We start from the raw sequence: 20,311 nt of genomic DNA, 5'->3' as shown, positions 1-20,311 counted from the left end.
AAGGTAGAATTATTTAAAATCACTTCTATGTTAAAGGAGGGGGGGGAGGAAGGGGTATGTTAACCTCCCACCAGGACTTGTCAAGTAAGTGACAAGAAGTAATTAACCCCCAAAGGCAGTATACTAGTTATCTATTGCTATTTGATAAATTATTTCACACTTCATTTAATATCTTTGTTTCTTGGGTCAGGGATTTAGACAGCACATTATCTTTCCTCTGCGTATGATGCCAAGGGCCTCTGTTGGAAGTTCAGAACCGGGGGCTGGAATCATCAGGAGGCCCGTCCACTCACCTGTCTGGCAGTCAGTGCTGTCTATTGGTTGGGGACTTAGCTGGGCTGTCGGCCAGAACACCCCACACATGGCCTTGTGATGTGACTTGAGCTTCCTGAGGACATGGCAGCTGGGGTCCTGACAGACAGAGACCCAGGCCAAAGTCATTCTGGTTTTGGAACCCGGCCTCAGAAATCGCAGCATCACTGCACCACATTCTATTGGTCGAAGCAATTGTAAAGTTCCATCTGAGTTTAAGGGAGGGAACGGAGGCTTCACACCTCAGGGAAGGGGTGTCAGCATAAGAAGCGCATGTAGGATGGGATATATACTGTGTGGCCATCTTTTAAAAATGCCATCTGCCATAAGCAGTCATTGGGAAAAGGCCACATTCCTCATAATAGAATGTGTGCAAGAATCCCTTATGGAGATAAGAGGTGGATTTCACGGAGGCAGTGGGTTTCTCCTTTACTCCCAGAGGACAGGTAATTCTATCTCTGCCAGAAGTGCAAATAGAAAGCCGATCTAATGCCTCTTTGCTGAGGTCATCCATAGACCCCACTCCAAGTCATTCTCGTTCCTCGCTCATGTCACTCCAACACCACTCTTGTCATAATTCTTTTTTTTTTTTTTTTTTTTAACACTGCCTAAGTCTATATAACGGCTCGTCTCATAGAGGAGAGCACTGGAATAGGTTGAACTTTGTGGCTATAGCAAGCTCAAATTGTGTCAGACCGTGTCGATCATCTGCCACAGAATGTTGCTTGCAATAATAATTCTTATTTCATTATCCATATTGATGATACCCTGACTTCTCAGCTTCTTCACATCCTCTCTTCCAATGACCTTATCCTCCACCCTTCTCAGCTACTCACTCTTATGGTCATAATTGCAGCCTTCCATGATCACCATTTAAGATGTCTGCCAGCTCCAATAATTATGATGCTACAAGTACCTATATAATCTCTGATCTTACCACCTTTTCACGGGCCCTCACTTCCTCATGACCTCACTCCCCCCAGATTAGGTCAGAAGTCCGTGCTCAGCTCCCTTGCACCCGCCCTCTTCTTTGTATTCTCCTAATAAAACTCAGCTCTGGCTAATACCACCCCGTCCCCCTGCCCCACCCTCCACCGATGCCAATAGGCAGTTACTGGTCTCACTCTAAATCCCTGACAGTAACCTCAGTTGGGTCCGTAGTGGTGCCCACAGTCAGAAATGCGGCCTCAGGTGGCGCCTGTGCCCCAGAGCTGTAACCCGCACCTTCAGGCCGGAGCCCACCATCTGCTAGGCATTGCTGTCAGACTCCAGTGCACACCCGGCCAACCTGCAGAAGGGTCCTCTTCAGAAAACTGCTCCTCTCTGCCAACACCTCAGCTTCCTGGCGGCTTCAAAACCAAAGTCTAGTGATGTGACTCCTCTACAAGGGCACCCTCTCCATTTCCGCTGCGTTTTCTCGACACTCAGCGTTGCTGAGAGAGCTATTTTGACATCTCCTTCTATTCTTAGCATCAAAGCACAAAGTTAGAACTGCACATTCGTGAGAAAAACCAAGAACACTTGGGGGAGGGGGGTGGAAGGGGCTCTAACCAAGCCACTCCAGGGTGCGGTGGAAAGCACTTGAGAAGGGGCCTGGAGACTTTGACACTGTGGGGATGTGTCACCCTGGGCAAGTCCCTTTAGCTGTCTGGATCCCAGCCTCCTCATCGGTAAAGTGAAGGGACTAGATGAGGTCATTCCTAAGGTTCTTTCTAGATCTTTCATTCTGACTTTGTCACAGGATACGACACCATTCACAGTTACCCCCGTTTTCTCATTGTCATCATCAGTTTTTCCGTCCAGAAAGAGTCTGCTTCTTGCCTGGAGGGTACAAAGATAAATACGGCACCACCCTGGCGCTCTAGGAACTCACATTCCTTTTAGACCAGCGGTTCTCAACCTGTGGGTCGCGACCCATTTGGGGGTCGAATGGCCCTTTCACAGGGGTTGCCTAAGACCATCGGAAAACACATATATCATTACATATTGTTTTTGTGATTAATCACTATGGTTTATTTTTTTTAAATATACTTTATTAATTTTTTACAGAGAGGATGGGAGAGGGACAGAGAGTCAGAAACATCGGTGAGAGAGAAACATCGATCAGCTGCCTCCTGCACGCCCCCCAGTGGGGATGTGCCCGCCACCAAGGTACATGCCCTTGACCGGAATCGAACCCGGGACCCTTCAGTCCCCAGGCCGACGCTCTATCCACTGAGCCAAACCTATCAGGGCAATCACTATGCTTTAATTATGTTCAATTTGTAACAATGAAATTGAGGGTCACCACAACGTGAGGAACTGTATTAAAGGGTCGCGGCATTAGGAAGGTTGAGAACCACTGTTTTAGACAAACAGCTTGACATAATCCTATAAATATTCCATAATGTGATGAATGTTTGGGGGAATATATGTTTCAAGTGTGATGGAACAAAGTAGAAAAGAGGGTTAGTTCTCACTGTGGAGGTTGCAGTACTTCACAGAGGAAATGGCATTGAAGAATATTCCTTTTTTAAATATATTTTTATTGATTTCAGAGAGGAAGGGAGAAGGATAGAGAGAAACATCAATGATGAGAGAGAACCATTGACTGGCTGCCTCCTGCACGCCCCCTACTGGGGGGGATCGAGCCCGCAACCCTGGCCTGTGCCCTTGGCCAGAATCGAACCTGGGACCCTTCAGTCCACAGACTGATGCTCTATCCACTGAGCCAAACCAGCTAGGGCAAGAATATTCTTAAATGATCCCGTGGACTGTGCCAGAGTGTGGTGGGTGTGGGGGGCACAGAACGGACATTCCGGTTATGAGAAAGGGCCCAAAGATAGGGTGAATCTGGGAACAAATTCCAAATTTTCTATGTGCCCAACCACTAGGCACATGAGGGGGGTGTATGAGGGCATGAGGCTGGAAAAGACAGATTGGAACCTTTTTTTTCATGTTTTCTTTTCATTTTAGCAAAACCTCACTTTAGAATTATCCCAAGTTTCTCATTTTTAAAATCAGGGCTTCTTTGCCATTACATGGTCGAATATTTCCATGTAACGTGTAAGCCTACAAATAATAGCAGCTTCGTTTTACAGAGAGGAAAGTAAAATAAATACTGATTTGTAGATTGCTCAAGATCAGGCAGACAGACTGGAAATTCGCCGGTGGGTCCTTATGTCATGAAAACTGCATGACTTTCTTTTTTCCAAGTCAAGAGAAGTAAGTAATCTTGACTGACCTAGACAAATCACTGTCTAGGGCTGTCATAAGGGTTAGATTTTGAGACAAGTATAGCTTTAGGGAAGAACTAAATATTGTGAACACCATATAAGGGAAGAGAGCATAACGTAAATTTCCACTTAGCATATGGATGGGTAACCTTAAAATCTGCTGAGCCCATGAGAACAGCTGCTTCTTTTTCCCAGTCTAATTGGTTCATAAGGAAACAGTTGCCTTTTTTTAAAGTCACTTTGGGAGATGGTTGGTCACCCAGACTTCACAAAACAATAGCACCTGGAGCCGGGGGGGAGGGGGGGGGGTGTCACTGCCAAGATTTGGCCTTTGGCCTTACAAATCCAAAAAGTTCAACTATTCATTCTCCCAGAACAGATCAGGGGTTAGAGGGCTGAATCTGAACTCAAATGAGGTCGATGTTTGTTTTATAAACAAAGCTCTTTCTATCGTGTCTCTAGCACCATCTGCTGGGAAAGAAAAGCGCCCTTGGTAAGAATACTCAAAGTTAAACCGTCAGAAACCCTACTGGGCAAAGAGAAGGGGGAGGGGGAGGAAGGAGTCGCTAGGCAGAGTCTAAGAAACAACATTAATTTATTACATTGAAGTTACTTATAGATGTAAAACAAAAATACACACCTTCTAACTGATCAGAAACACACACAAACCGATCATATGTAAAAGATTTTTTTTAAGTAATAACTAGAATTCATAAACACAGAAAGCATGCCACAAAATATAAGGATAGAACAAAGAACATTTAGAACACGTATGTGTCATGTTAATGCCATGGAATGCCCCCGTTAAACACTCCCAAAGCAAAACCCAGCGGAAGGCCGTGTACAAACCGAGTGACTCAGGAAGGTTGAAATATGAGACTTTAGGAGCACACCAAACACCTGAAGGCTGAAGTAGCAGGGTCTCCCCCTTACCAGTACAGGCTGGTTTCAGGACAGAGAGCGTCAAATTACATAGAAGAGGACATCTTGTAATGATAAAGGATGCAACTCACAATGAAGGTTCACACAGAAATGAGCATATCTAAGCCCGTAAAGGAAACCTGAGGCATTGTCACAAAACATAAGTAATACAGCCAATATTGACCTAGAAATGTGTTCACTCTTAATAATTCCTCAATCAAAAAGGAAATCAGCCAGTGCCCTCGGCGCTCCCGGATCTGTCTCTTGCTTCAACTGTGTGTGGACAGAACAGACCCAGGGACGTCCCTTCTTCCAGCCTCCGACCACCCTCCAGTGTCTTATCCAGTCACCACCTTTGGAACCATCTCCAGGACCAGCCAACACACTGGTTTCTTTTTCTACCTCAACTCCTTATTGCCCAACAACCATGAGCTCCCAAATTCATCAGAATGATTCCACAGAGCTGGAGGCTGCGGTCAACCGCCTGGCCAACCCTCACCTGTGGGCCTCCCACACCTACCTCTCTTTGGCTTCTATTCAACCAGGATGATGTGGCCATGGAGAGCGTGGGTCTCCGAGAATTTGCAGCGAAGAAGCGCGAGGGTGCTGAGCATCTCTTAAAGATGCAAAACCAGTGCGGTGGCCGCATTCTCTCCCAGGTCCTGCTGAAGCCTCCCCAAGATGAGTGGGCAAAACTCAGGATGTATGGAAGCCGCCCTGGCCTTGGAGAGGAGCCTGAACCAGGCCCTCCTGGAGCTGCAGGCCCTGGGTTCTACCCACAGACCCTCAGCTCTGTGACTTCCTGCAGAACCACTTCCTGGGTGAGGAGGAGAAACTCATCAGGAAGATGGGCGACACCTGACTCACCTCCACAGGCTGCCGGCCCCCAGGCTGGGCTGGGCGGGTGTCTCTTCTACAGGCTCACCCTCAGGCACGACTAGGAGCCTGTGGAGCCCAGAGGCCTGTGAGGGGCCCATCTGCATCCCCTAGTGTCTGGCTTTTGCCTGAGCCTCTCCCCGAAACCCCTAAACATTTTTTTAACCACCCTGAAGACCACTCCCAGGTATTGAACCAATGTAAACAATAAAGTTTTTTGCAGGAAAAAAAAAAAAAAAGGAAATCAAACTCCAAAACTAGGAATATATAGAAAATAACTAAATAATATAAGTATATTATATATAATGTAAATATATACATATATATTGTATACATACATGGAAATATTATAATATACATAATATTATAATTCTATATCATAGAAATTCCCTATCACCTGTATTCAAGCTGTTTCCTCCTCATCTTCAACCTCCCTCACCCATTCAACCTAATATGATCTCAGCTCAAGCTTCTGCTCAACCCTTGTCATTTCTTCCATGAAATCTCCCAGTCCACCACTCCTACGCCCACCCCACTGCCTGTCTTCTCTCTTACCGCTGGGCCATTCGCGTTAGGAAGGGACTGAAAGGTGACAGAGCAAAATGGCATTGTTTTCAGAACAATGTCCCTTTAAGCTCTACTTGAAATCACTCATGAAATAATCCTAACTTCTTTTTGCCCCCAAATCCCTGATTACTTGTTCATTTTTTTTTACATGTTTTATCCACTCTAAGATGCCATCAATTGTAAAGTTCATTATTTCACATCCCATGAAGAAAGGAAAACTGCCAGTTAAACCATAACATGATTTCAGAGGTTTTAAACTGTGAAGATGAGTGTCTTAAATTAACGAAATGCAGTGTGTCAGTATCATAGGTGGCTGTTTGATAATGTCAAGTTATGTGGGTGGTTCCTCATGTTACATGAGCAGTTTGGACCAGGTGAGCTCTGAGAAACCCTTCGGGTCCAACACCCTTCAGTTCTGTAACACCAGAGGGATGCTCTTGACGGGGCACTGGTTGTGGTGACCACCAGCAGGGCTCCTGTCCATGCTCCTTCTGTGTTTTGCCCTTTAAGAGTTGAGGGGCCCCACACTGCAGTGTCCCCACCTCAGAAGTGAGTCCCCACCCACATCATTGTGAAGAGGCTTCAAGATGTCCCACTTCAAGATAAGCACAGATGTACTGCTCTTAGAGCTTGAGGAGCCTGGCTTACACACACAGCCTTGCGGACTGTAACTCCTCCAGGAATCACACCTGGAGACACAAAGCTTGCCTTCAGATTGACTCTAAAATTGGCAAATAGTAGAGTGGCCATGCGTCCTTGCCCTGGACTGTCCCAGTGAACTCATTTGTCCCTGTGTTGTTATTAACAGCCCCGCTTCAGCTTAGAGTGTGTCTACAGGGAAGTGATTGGGAAGGGGGTTGCCAGTGTCTTTTGGCCAATAATGGCCCCACATGGGTTGCGAATCCCTCCTCTCAGGGACATTGTTGGTGTCTGGTTAGCCACTCCAGGAGCTAATGCTTGGTTATGAGCCCTGGGATAGTTCAGCACTAAAGTGAGAAATGCCATCAAAGTGATTGACGCCATGGTTAGGACAACCATCACCCCTTATCCAACTGAGCCCATAATGGAAATTATGCATCTCCTCATGGTTTTTATTTCTTTCACACGTGAATGATTCTGAATGTTATGACCACTGCCTTTGTAATCCGTAGCATCTTACAATTTTTTAAAAAATCGAATAATTCATTCTCCTTTGTAGGATCTGGACTCCCATCTCCTTTACAAATCGAAATGAAGGCAGAGAGGGTGGGACCTGTGGGCCTTTAGGACACCGGGCCTGAAGATTTGGGTTGGGCACTTATTCCCCCTTTCCCTGCCGCTTCCCACCAGGAGAAGTTGCTCCAGTGCAAGGAACCACATTTGACCTGAGGAAGCCAGTGGCGCTTGGGAAACACCTGCAGGAGTTCCACGTCGGTGGCTTTGACCACAATTTCTGTCTGAAGGGCTCGAAGGAAAAGCACTTTTGTGCGCGGTAGGTACGCTCCACTTCCTGCCGCTGCAGGGAAGAGGAGATAGCAACCCCTATTTGGGGAGCTTTTCCTCTGGCCACACCAATGCCATTTACTACGCTACAGGGACCAAATACCACATCCCATGTCTTTTCAAAGCTTATATTCCACAGGTGAGCTCTGCAGAATTTTCCCGCCCCCTCCCGGCTCCCACATGCCATCATCCCTGCCCCTGCCCGCTTCCCCTCTCTCTCTGCTCCCACTCTCCAGCTCCGCCTGTTCTTCAAGGCCCAGTTTTTCTTAGAAGCCCTCATTCCTCCTGACTGAAGCCCCTTCTGCCTTCCCTGAACTCCCAGAGCCCTCCGTGCTCCCTTGACTTGTGCTTTTGCTCTGCCCACGTCCATGCAAGGTTGGAGGCCGCACTTCTCGTCAGCCCCAGAGGCAGCGTGCACACACCCTCCTCACTAACCCCAGCCCCGGCTGCCACCTCAGCTTTGCGAATCCCTGCCTCTGCCTCGTGCCATGCTTGCCACTAGCAAATGGCCCTGAGTGTTTGTAGAATGATTTTCAGTATGAGAAGATGATCCAAACTCTAAGAAGAAAGAGAACTTAAAAAGCCTGCTTTCCCACGGCGTCCCGGCCCCAGGTCCCGGCTGTGTTCTTGCAGCTCAAGCCTGCTTTTCTCCTCTGGGCCCACTACCCCTCCTCCCGCCCTGCCCTCCCCTGAGGAGACGCTGCCTTCTCTCCAAAGCACCTCTTCCCCGCACGCTTTCCCTTTGCCTTCCTGGCTGACTACACATGGCGGCATGTTTTCTTCCCAGAGAGACTGTGAGGCCCAGGCTTTCTTGACAGAGACCTCTGTAGAGGCCTGGTTTGGAAACAAAAGCAAACAGTGACGTTGCAGAAACCCCAGCAGATGTTGTGGGGACAGCTGACTAAAGAGCACAGCCCGCTCTGGGCCCAGGGAGGAAAGCGTGTCTTTCAAATAACCAGCTGGTTGTTTCGCTCCAGCTCTTTATGAGAAAGAATCCCAGCCGCTCCAGGACCCTAAAACCCTAAAATTGCCTCTCTCCAACCTGGCTGCCCCCAACACACACACACACACACACACACACACACACACACACACACACACACCCCTGGCTGGGGGGAGTCTGTTTTGTCCTTCCCCAGAGAAACCAAAATCAGAGTGAAAAGTTGCTATTGAGGATCCTCAAAACCACCTGCTAAGGGCTCACCTCGGAGGCTGTGAGAATTTCCCATGATGCTGTTCCTCCCTGTCTCCTCCATATATCTTGTCCGGGCTCTGTGACGGGGTCCGATCCCTGTTTCAAAGCTGCTTTCCCAGCTTCTGCCTGTCCCCGTATGTGGCTTTATCCCCAGGGTCCATCATGCTGGAAGCGGGCGGGTCCTGGAAGTGCACACCACCCAGCCCGGGGTCCAGTTTTACACGGGCAACTTCCTGGACGGCACACTGAAGGGCAAGAGCGGAGCAGTCTATCCCAAGCACTCTGGTTTCTGCCTCGAGACCCAGAACTGGCCCGATGCCGTCAATCAGGTAAAGCTACAGGCGGGCCTGTTAGAGCGGTGGTGTGTCCAAGGTCACACTGAAGGACAGAGGTCGTGACTCAGGTCTGTGTGAGTCACACGTCCATGTGTGTTCTCTTCTCCAAGTCATGATCAACACAGGAAACAGTCAAATTACTAGCATGGCATTTACATGTTTTTTAAAATATCTCTTATTTTGTACCTTCAAAGCCTTTATTCAGGTGATTGTTTCTCATCAATACCTACGCATTTTCTACAACCACACTTTTAAGGCAATCCTTCATGTCTTCTCTTCCTATTTGCTTCCTCATAACTTTTTCTAGCTATTTCCTGGAGTAATGAATGCTTTGCAAAGCGTCTGCTTATGATAAGACGCATGTAGCTTGCACCAGAGTATAAAGCCATACACTGCTTCCTTCAAGAAAGTCTTGCTACTACAAAGTGTGCTTAGTGATGTAGTTGATTTTCATTCTGGCTCAAATTCTTTTTTTTTTTTAATATATTTTATTGATTTTTTTTACAGAGAGGGAGAGGGATAGAGAGTTAGAAACATCAATGAGAGATAAACATCGATCAGCTGCCTCCTGCACACTCCCTACTGGGTATGTGCCCGCAACCAAGGTACATGCCCTTGATGGGAATCAAACCTGGGACCCTTGAGTCCACAGGCCAACGCTCTATCCACTGAGCCAAACCAGTTAGGGCTTGGCTCAAATTCTTTATCTCATGGGAAACCAATAATAAATAGTTCTTTTTTTTTAAGTATGTTTTTTATATATATATATATATATTTAATTGATTTCAGAGAGAAAAGGAGAGGGAGAAAGAGATAGAAACATCAATGATAGAGAATCATCGATCAGCTGCCTCCTGCACACCCCACACAGGGGACCGAGCCCACAACCTAGGCATGTGCTCTGACCAGAAATTGAACTGTGACCTCCTGGTTCTTAGGTCAATGCTCAACCACTGAGCCACGCCGGCCAGACAACCATAAACAGTCTTATATTGCGATATGGACTGGGTAAGGGTGCAGCCTGGGCTGGCAAGGTGTAACCTGTGTTTTCCCTCCACAGCCCCACTTCCCGCCTGTGCTGCTGCGGCCTGGTGAGGAGTATGACCACACCACTTGGTTCAGGTTTTCTGTGGCCTAAGGAAGTGTGAAGGCTGGGAGCCCTTCAGCAGCCTGTCTCCTATTCAGAGATGAGATGAAGATAAGAGGCTTTAAAGTGATCCCGTGAATTAAAATCATACAAATGGAAGCTGTCATGACAACCACTCTGAATAATGATCTTTCCAGTGACTGGCTCTAATAATCAGCTCTATTCTCTGTGTGGTGAAGAGAACCCAACCACCAAGCATCACCCAAGCCCTAACCCCAGCCCAGACCCCATGCTGTTGGCTCCATCTCTCCCCCCTGCCTTCCTTTTCTACTTTTCACCCCTGCTTTCTTTGAGCCGACACTCATTCCCTTTCTTTTTCTTCCTCCTCTACCTCAAACCACCTTGCCCTTGAGCATCACTTTGGCGTTCTCAGAGGCCACATTAGTTCACTCAACATGCTGGCAGATGGACCTCTGCCCTGAGTAGATGATTGACAAGTGAGAGAGCTGAGGCTTAAAGAAGCTAAATGAACCACCTGAGGGCCCACAGCCAGGAACAATGTGCCAGGACTTGAGGTCAGTCATGTGAATCCAAGTCCCCTTCTTTGCTCCTCTTCTATCTGCCAGAGCATTCCACTGCCCATGGGCAAAGCGGGGTCTGACCCTTATCTCTTAGAGCCAGCCTTGCTTCCCAGGTTCACTTTTATAAAAAGCATTATCCTGTGTGATTAACTGTCTCCCTGCCTTGGACGTGGTGTGACTTAAAGTACAGTAAAGAACCTGTAATTTTGATTCTCTGCCTTTGAAGTTAACTGAGAAAGCCCAGCCACCGTATGGAAGAAAGGAAACAGATCAGGAGCTATGTCCATGTGAGGAGGGCCTTGCCTGAGGACCGAACATGGCACCTGGAACAGATGTTATATGATGGAGATGAGGCTGGGGCTCCCTCTTTTCCTGAAGAGTTGAGTCATTTGTGATGGGTTGGGGCTGATGGTTTTACAAGAAAGGTACCTGCCGAAACCGGTTTGGCTCAGTGGATAGAGCTTCGGCCTGTGGACTGAAGGGTCCCGGGTTCGATTCCGGTCGAGGGCATGTGCCTGGGTTGTGGGCACATCCCAGGCGGGGGATGTGCGGGAGGCGGCTGGTCGATGTTTCTCTCTCATTGATGTTTCTGACTCTCTATCTCTCTCCCTTCCTCTCTGTAAAAAATCAATAAAATATATTAAAAAAAAAAAAAAAGGTACCTTTTAAATACTAGCAACCAGTTGAAATTTTAAAAAGCTCTACACCGCCCAGCCGGTGTTGCTCAGTGGTTGAGTGTCGTCCTACGAGCCAGGCCAGGGTTCGATTCCCCATCAGGGCATATGCCCAGGTTGTGGGCTTGATCTTCGGTGTGGGGCATGCAGGAGGCAGCCAATCAATGATTTCTATCATTATTGATGTTTCTATCTCTTTCTCCCCTCTCCCTTCCTCTGAAATAATAAAAAAAAGTTTAATAAATAAAAATAAAAAGTCCTGCACTTTCAAAGACTTCAGAGTTTCTTCACTTACCTTCAAATCATACATGGACCAAGTCTATGGTGTGTTCTGTGTTCTATGCTCTCCAATACGACCCCCACATCTTCCTAGAGGAAAGCTACCTAACTGGCAGCCTATTGAGCTTCCCATACTTCCCCTTTCTTAGCAACTACAATAAACCAAAGAGTGTTTATTTTTTAGTTCACTTCAGCATAGATTTTCTGAGTACCTATTTGCACACAGTTCTCTACTGAGTCTTTTAAGGGAAGTAGGAGGTGATGTCTAAGATGTAGTATGTTCCCTCAGGAATATCACTGTCTCTGGGAGAGAAAAGACCAATAGCAATTTGATGATGTAGAATTGCACTGACACGGCTGGGAGCCCTGAACTAATACTAACTTTGCTTCTGGCATCTACTACATGGGCAAGCAATCTAATTTCACTTGGCCTGTTTTCTCACTTGCAAGGCAAAGTACTTTGTTTTTCTCTGTTCTGAAAATAGAATTGTTTTTACCATACGCCTAGCCTAGAGTAGCCCAAATAAGGATATTCAACTTTATAGCATCTGAAAGAAGTTACTGGTATTTTAATTGTGTTTATGAAAGCCAATAAAGACGCAAAGTTTGATTGTCAAGCCGTAAGTCCGATGAAAGTGAAATTTTAGAGAAATTAATCTTTTGTGGTGGCAACCAGTCTATTCTTTTTCGTGAAACACACACATAAAAGAGAACTTTAATGTGCCTGAGGAAAGACACTACATAGTTATGAGGCATGTTGAGTATGGCATGTGAGCATAACTGTATTTTATGATGAAATCGTTGAAGGTGTCAGCAAGAAACAATTTTACAATCTAACAACTGGACACTTCGCTCATATGAAGCGGTGAGAACTAACATGGTATTTGACATGAAAAACATCATGTAACTACAGCATGAAAGCCTTATTGAAAATGCAAGTACCCACTAAACTGCCACATACACGCCCCTCCAAGGCCCCAGGAGTCCAAGCCTTCCTTACCACACACCCCTATCCATAACCATATTAGCGCTTTATTGTTCTGAGTTCTGGCCCTTCACAGGTGAGGGAATCATTGAGTCAGCTCAGTGAACTGTGGAATCCTGTTTCAAATTCATAGGACAGTAAGTTCTTATCAATAGCTGTGGGATTTTGATTATTCCGATTTCATTTTGTCAACAAGATATAATATTAAATAATTGCACAAACATTGCTGTAAAGACTGAACTAAGATGGCATGATGCACTAAGATGGCATGATGAACTAAGATGGTTGAACTGTTGCAACTGTTTGGTGATCAATGTCAGTCAAACCTCAGCTGACTAAAGAAAGTTAGTGTCAATGAATAAATAAATGGATAGTTGGCGAAAAGTAGAACGTGAAAAAAAACAGGACTGTCAGAAGACAGGAAGGAAGCACAACATATACCCATGTCCCATTATCAATCATAACCATTTTAAACAATTGGATCACCAGTTTACAAGGGGCTATTTGAACAGTTTTGACAGGAATGCAATCCTTTTCCAATCAAGGTATTTATCTTCTTCCTCTAAGTTCCAACCTCTCCAATCCAATTACTTCAATCATAACTATCAGGTGCTTTGGGTAGCACTTTAAAATATAGTTTTATTGATTTCAGAGAGGAAGGGAGAGGGAGAGTTAGAATCATCAATGATGAGAATCATTGATTGGCTGCTTCCTACATGCTCCCCACTGGGGATCCAGCCCACAACCTGGACATGTGCCCTTGAACGGAATCAAACCCAGGACCCTTCAGTCCATAGGCAGATGCTTTATCCACTGAGCCAAACCGGCCACGGCTGGGTAGCACTTTAGCTGTAACCACGTAAGGTGCTCAGCAAATCCTCACCTCAAAAAAGCAACTATTATGCTGCAGGGTGTGTGTGTGTGTGTGTGTGTGTGTGTGTGTGTAAACTGACAAAACAACTTTGCTGCTCTGGAAACTGACCAAAAACATAACAATCTTAGATGTGTTTACGTTTGAAAAACTGAACTTTGGCCAAAACCGGTTTGGCTCAGTGGATAGAGCGTCAGCCTGCGGACTGAAAGGTCCCAGGTTCGATTCCGGTCAAGGGCATGTACCTGGGTTGCGGGCACATCCCCAGTGGGAGATGTGCAGGAGGCAGCTGATCGATGTTTCTCTCTCATCGATGTTTCTAACTCTCTATCTCTCTCCCTTCCTCTCTGTGAAAAATCAATAAAATATATTTTAAAAAAAAGAAAAAGAAAAACTGAACTTTGGGTAGGAGCCGTGGGAAACTGGTGTTCTTGCCTGGGGCTGCTTCCACTCCCTACTTTCCCAGCTCAGTCCTGTGGGGGTTCTGCCAAAGCAAAACAAAACATGAGGACCAGCAGGTTGCTGCAGTCGATGAGGAGCTCACTTGCTTTGGAGTGTGGGTTATACCCATGTCCAAACACTTCATCAGTACAAGGGAAGTAATGGCCTCTGTGCTAGGGGAGCACGGAGGACCGACGGCTCTGTTAGCCTGACGTCGCAATCACGATTACAGCAAGCACATTCTGCCTAATCAGGCTGCGCACATGCACAGAAGAGACCAGAGGGTCCAAGCTATTCACACACTCCTGGCCAACGCTCGGGCTGCATGCATGTGCAGAGAAAATTAAGAGGGGCTTAGCAAAAAGTAAAAGCCAGGAGGGACTTGAAAACAGCCTACACACTGAATTCACTCTATCTACACACAGATCCATCAGGAGAGGGGAAAAATCTGACTGGTTTAGGTGTTTCTGTCCAGTGTAATGGCTGACCACTAATCTATGTAGACGCAGGGCAATCCCCTAGAAAGCTGAGCTTAAAAATAAACACAAGATTTTTAAAAAGTAATCAAAATACTAGAGATTATAAAAAGAATCAAGTGAAATCCTGAGGTTGAAACATACAATAACAAATGAAAAGTTCACTAGAAAGGCTCAGAAGCAGATTCAAGATGGCAAAAGAAAGAATAAGAACTTGACGATAGATTAATAGCAATTATTTAATTTGAAAAAGTGAGAAGAGATAGAAGAAAATGGGAAAGAACCTCAGACACATGTGGGACAACATCAAGTACATCAGCATACACGTAATGGGAGTCCAAAAAGGAGAGGAGAGAAAAGGACAAAAAAAATTTCAAAAAATAATTTTGGGGATAAAAACACCTCCCCAAATTTGATGAAAACCATTCTTCTATATATCCAAGACGCTCAACAAACTCCATGCCCAGGTTGCAGTCTCGATCCCCAGTATGGGGCGTGTGGGAGGCAGCAGATCAATGATTCTCTCTCATCATTGATGTTTCTCTCTCTCTCCTTCTGCCTTCCTCTCTGAAAACAATAAAAATGTATTTTAAACAAGAGAGAGAGAGAGCACAAGGGAGGAAAGTTCAGAAAAAGAAAATATATTGGAGCAAAATTTCTGTATTTTATTGAAATATTAATCCAAAATAGACTGTGATAAATTAAGATACAACTAGTAAGGACATAATAAAAATAAAGTTAAAAAAAATCAAAGAGCTAAAATGATACACTAAAAAATATTTAATATAAAAGAAGGCAGTTGAAGGAAGCGAAAAAAAGAAACAGAAAACAACAAAATGACAACTGTAAACCCAACCATATTAAATACTCCAAAAAACATTTTGCTAGACTGAATTAAAAAGCAACATCTAGTAACTATATACACCTATATTCACCAATAAGCTGAAATGGATGGAAAAGATATACCATACAAACAGCAAGCATCATAGAGTTTGAATGGCTATTTTAATATCAGACAAAATAGACTTTAAAACAAGAAATATTATTAGTCAGATATTTTTATAATGATAAAAGCATCAACACATCAGATTTAACAATTGCTTTATATGCACCTAATAGAAGCAATAATTATGACCAAGGCCATGCCTGGAGTAGCATGGGTGTTGGGCATAACCCAATAGTTCTGGTAAATACTGCTCCAAATATCCTAAACAGAACAGTAACTTTTTTTTCCAGATGACTATTTCTCTGAGCACAGTGACCTCTACTGGTACCAACAGAAACTAAAATGCAGATTCTGCCTTTTTTCACAGGAAGGTTCCATTCCAGGCTAGGGTGATTTGGTTAGAGAAAGGATCAGAGAAACCTGGAGGACACAGTCTTAGAACCCAGCTTTGAATCACATGTGAGTGCTGCCAACTTTATTATAATCACCAGGGGAGGTTTTTGGATTTTAATGCCCAGGCTTCACCCTTAGCAATTTTGGTTCCATTAGGTTTTAAAGCTCCTTGGTTCCTAATATAACTAGGAATGAGAACCACTGCCCTAGAGTAAAAGCTTTCCCATTATTGTCTCATAACATTCACCAATATTCAAGTGCATAAATGTGTTCACAGCTAGAATTTGCTTCCTGGCTTCATGAAGCACTTCCTTAAGAATGAGTCACAGAGAAACAATCTTCCCAGACTAACAAAAGTATGTCTTCGTAAGGCCCTGCAAACCCTATCAATAATCCTGGCACCCAAAGTTTCCAGAGATTATTTTGAAGATTGTAAATAGATGAAGATACATGTCTAAACCAGAGGTTGGCAAACATCTATACTAATAAAAGGGTAATATGCTAATTAGACCGGACATCCTTCCAGACAAAGCCATGGTGGCAGGGGCTGAGGCAGAGGTGGTTAGGGGCGACCAGGCCAGCAGGGGAGGGCAGTTAAGGGCAACCCGGCTGGCAGGGGAGGGCATTAGGGGCGATCGGGCCGGCAGGCAGAGGCAGTTAGGGGCAATCAGGCAGGCAGGCAGAGCGGTTAGGGGCGATCAGGCAGGCAGGGGAGCAGTTAGGGGCATCAGGCATGCATGCAGAGTGGTTAGGGGTGACCAGGCAGGCAGGCAGGTGAGTGGTTAGGAGTCAGTGGTCCCGGATTGCGAGAGGGATGTCCGACTGCCGGTTTAGGCCCAATCCTGCCGGCAGTCGGACATCCCTCGAGTCCCGGAATGGAGAGTGTGCAGGCCGGGCTCAGGGACACACCCCCAGCCCCACCCCATGCACAAATTTTGTGCACTGGGCATCTAGTTTTATATAAAGGGCCAGAGAGTATTTTAAGCTTTGTGAGACTTACAGTCTATTGTAATTACCCTTGTCATCGTAGTAGAGTTATAGACAATAGGTAAATGAATGAGCATGACTGTTCCTATAAAACCTGTGAATGCTGCCATTTGAATTTCACATAATTCTCATGTCCTTAAGTATTATTATCCTTTTTTTTCAACCACATAAAAATGTCAAGGCCATCTTCGCTCATTAGCTGTATGAAAACAGTGTAAGCCAGATCTAGCCTGTGGGCCCTAATTTCCTGAATCCTGGTCTAACAAGCTGGTACTCTGAAAAAAAAGCAGTATTAAAGCATAGCATATTCATTCTTAAGCAAGGGAAGCAGTGCATTCTTGTCGCAGGAGTCCAGGAATTCTGGTGATTGCCCTCCTGACTATGACTGAGCAAAACTAGCCCATCTGCCTTCACCTCTATTTTCCCTACAGCCAGGTCCTTTTATCCTTGGCAATGAGAGGATTCATTTCCTGGGATCCAGATTTCCTGAAGATATGTTACAACCCAAAATAAAAACTAACAGGGTATTTTTTGTATAGGATCACATCCAGCCACCTTCAAGCTTTAGTCACTAAGATTCCCTTTAGTCAGGGAATCTAGAGGTGATATTTCTCTCTCCAGAATTTAAGCTCCATAAGGGTACTTTGTTCACTTCTGTATTCCAAGGCTAGCAGTACCTGGCACATTGAAGGGGCACAAAATTTTACTGCCTAAATTCTGTAACATCCTGGCAAATAAATAGTATAAAACATTAAAAAAAAAAAAAAGGAGTGCCATTTTACTTATAGTAAAGACATTAAATGAGAAAAGCAAGGTGTATATATTTTGTGTTAAAAGAAAAAAGGAAAAAATATGTGTATTTGATCAGGCTACGTAACTGGCTAACAATGGCTGCCTTTTGGGAGATAACTGCGTGGCTGAGTTGGGCGTAGGGAGCCTTCTCACTGTATACACCTTGAATATATTACCAAGTCTAAAAATGAAATGAAAACAGGTGAAGCCAATGGTCTGTAGGAAAAGGAAAAAACACCAAGCTTGGTAAGTGCCCTTACATTAACTGACTACTACATTCCAAGTGCTCCAGAATTATCCTTCTACTCCTCATCCTTTCCCCATTAGGTCTGGAAAGTTAACAACCAAGGTATCGTATACAATGGGTAGGAAGGAGCATTGGTTGTGTATTTGATTTTTTCCATAACGTGATTTTGTTTTAAAGCAGTAGTGTTTTATTGATTAAAAAGAGCCAGGACTTTAAAACCATAGGTAGGATTCAAACTTTTCCTACCTCCTAGCAGGTTACTAGTATTGTTACCAATCATACACGCTGAGCCAAGTTACCAATCTCCTCTTCTGTGAGATGGGGTTAACAGTACTATTTTGTTGTGAGGATTAAGTGACAATGTCCTTTGATATTTTTATTGGAATGGTAACTATAAACCTGTTAACATGTGGGAAAAAGAACTATTAGGCTTTGAAACTATCAGGCCCTAACTGGTTTGGCTCAGTGGAGAGCGTTGGCCTGGGGACTGAAGGGTCCCAGGTTCGATTCTGGCCAAGGGCATGTACCTTGGTTGCGGGCACATCCCCAGTGGGAGATGTGCAGGAGGCAGCTGATAGATGTTTCTAACTCTCTATCCCTCTCCCTTCTTCTCTGTAAAAAATCAATAAAAAAAACCAAAACTATCAGTACTTTTTCCCCTTTATTCAAGATAATTCTGGATAACAGCTTTAATATCTAGTCATCTTTCCTTGTCATCAGTTCTCAATACACTCTAAACACCAGCCAGGCCCCTAGTATTTTTTATAACTTTGACTTTTGTTTCATGTCTTTCCAATTATGTATACACCTTCCAGGTTACATAGTCCCGCCTTCCAAAGGTCTCTAAGCAGCAGTTGCTCACTAAGCCAGATCTAATGAATTCTTTGCTATTATTCTTCATTCATATAACTGCCAATTTATCAGTTTTAGCTTCCTATTCCTACTAGTTTAATGAATCTTGGAAATCAGTGCTCCTTTAGACTTCAAGACAAGCTACAAAAGATGACAATCACAATCCTACACCACTACTTAACCAAGTCTCAAACTGATGGCATTTCTAGACCCTCAAATTTGTACTCAGATGGGACACTGCAAGATGTAGGACCACATTTTCACTTGGCCTAGCTCAAAGCCCAAGGGGGAACTACCACTGTGAAGTGCATTACTTACCTCTCTACGCATGGGTGAGCAGACCAGGTAAGGTACTTGGTCCAAAGCATGTCTGGCGTGTTATTACCTAATAATTAGAGCCAGGCTTTAAACTTTAGATCGACCGAGTCTAAATGAGACTTTTCAAGTCAGTCACATAATCTATTTAGTAGTCCTAACCTCTAAAAGGAGAAAAGTGCACTATACCAAAGTGTAACACTTTAACATGTATTCTAAATATGAGGGTACCGAGTTGTACCCCTGCATGAATTCTGTAACATCCAGGCAAATGTACAGTCAATGGTACGAAAGGTGTTCACCTAGATAATAGCCATGTTTCCCTTTCCCCTAAGAATGGAGCTTTCTGTGCTTGTCTCTTAAAACCACTTTTGCCCCTGTTCCTCCTACACTATCTTTTATCCTCATTCTAATATCTTGGACACTGCTAATCATCAGTCCCAAAGCTACAGAAATTATTCCTATTCTTGGCTCAGAACTCCCACTTCCAAAAATTGAGTATGATTATTTGTTTTCTGCAGATTTATTTTTGAGTAAGTTATCTTTATATAATACAGAACAATTAAAGCCGACCAAGTGCAACAAATAAGCCTGCCAATTACAGTTTCACCAACCATAATTCAGCCAGTTTTCAAAATTCCAAAAACCAAGTACCCAAGCTCCCAACATACTAGTGATCATTCAGACCAAATAATTTGAGGCAGAGCAGTATTCCCACATTGCAATGCTATCCAATAACTTTGTTAAACATAAACAAATGGACAAGGGCAGATACCTGTGCCACCAACATTAATCATTGTTTTTGCACATTTTTTTTTTTTTTGCACCAAGACTAGAGAATACCTGGGAAAAGCTTGACCAGGAAACTCAAATAATTGTTACTGCCCTACAAAAGACATTTAGTCTAAATAATCTACTGGCTAGAATAGTCTCAGGTCTACCTGATGCTACCAAAAAACTACATAAATAAGGTATAGCTAAATATAGGTGAGATTTACAAAACTATCTCATGAACATTTCTGCTTAACATCCTTAATCACTTTGTACCAGCCTGGCAAAATAAGTTATGTTGGTGGTTGGGAACTGAAAAAATCTAGCTTAGAATTAACAGATCTCTGCTCAAAATAAGGCAATCCATTTGAAGGAATAGAGGAGTGTCTGGAAAATTTTGCAAAGCTGGTTTACATGAAGATATTTTGTCCCAAATTTAGACAATTCCTCAAACATGCAAGAATGTTATAAAATTCTCAATTAACAGAGAACTTCCTAAAATCGAGTTCTGATTGACATCCCATCAAACAGCCTGAAAACCTGTCACTGTACTTAAAATAGAGCTCAAAAAAATTCAGTTCCTCAAGCATCGAGTCCAATTACTTCTTTAATAAGCTCTTGGTTTAGTCATCACACTTATTTATAGGCAAATCAGTGGTTTCTCTAGCTTGACAGATCGTTGTCAGTAGCCTGGTAATATGTAACTCCAAT

The 20,311-nt window shown here is 44.2% G+C and overlaps 1 protein-coding gene and 1 non-coding gene across 2 annotated transcripts in view; one reads left to right on the top strand and one right to left on the bottom strand.

Annotated features, from left to right (window-relative positions):
• GALM (galactose mutarotase) overlaps nucleotides 1-11,122 on the top strand; it is a 47,498-nt gene extending 36,376 nt beyond the window's left edge. Inside the window, exons 5-7 of the mRNA XM_036334804.1 lie at nucleotides 7,221-7,362; nucleotides 8,723-8,897; nucleotides 9,964-11,122. Coding sequence (XP_036190697.1) covers nucleotides 7,221-7,362; nucleotides 8,723-8,897; nucleotides 9,964-10,041 — 395 coding nt within the window. The 3' untranslated portion in view covers nucleotides 10,042-11,122. The remainder of the gene's footprint in view (nucleotides 1-7,220; nucleotides 7,363-8,722; nucleotides 8,898-9,963) is intronic.
• LOC118669551 lies at nucleotides 916-1,039 on the bottom strand. Its single transcript, XR_004972020.1, has one exon. It is a non-coding gene; the product is annotated as a small nucleolar RNA SNORA28 (small nucleolar RNA).
• Nucleotides 11,123-20,311: the final 9,189 nt, after the last annotated feature.

The sequence above is a fragment of the Myotis myotis genome, unplaced genomic scaffold (genome assembly GCF_014108235.1).
Source record: "Myotis myotis isolate mMyoMyo1 unplaced genomic scaffold, mMyoMyo1.p scaffold_m19_p_14, whole genome shotgun sequence".
Classification (NCBI taxonomy): Eukaryota; Metazoa; Chordata; class Mammalia; order Chiroptera; family Vespertilionidae; genus Myotis; species Myotis myotis.
Note: the sequence above shows the minus strand (reverse complement) of the source record. Positions and strands in the feature narration are given on the sequence as shown.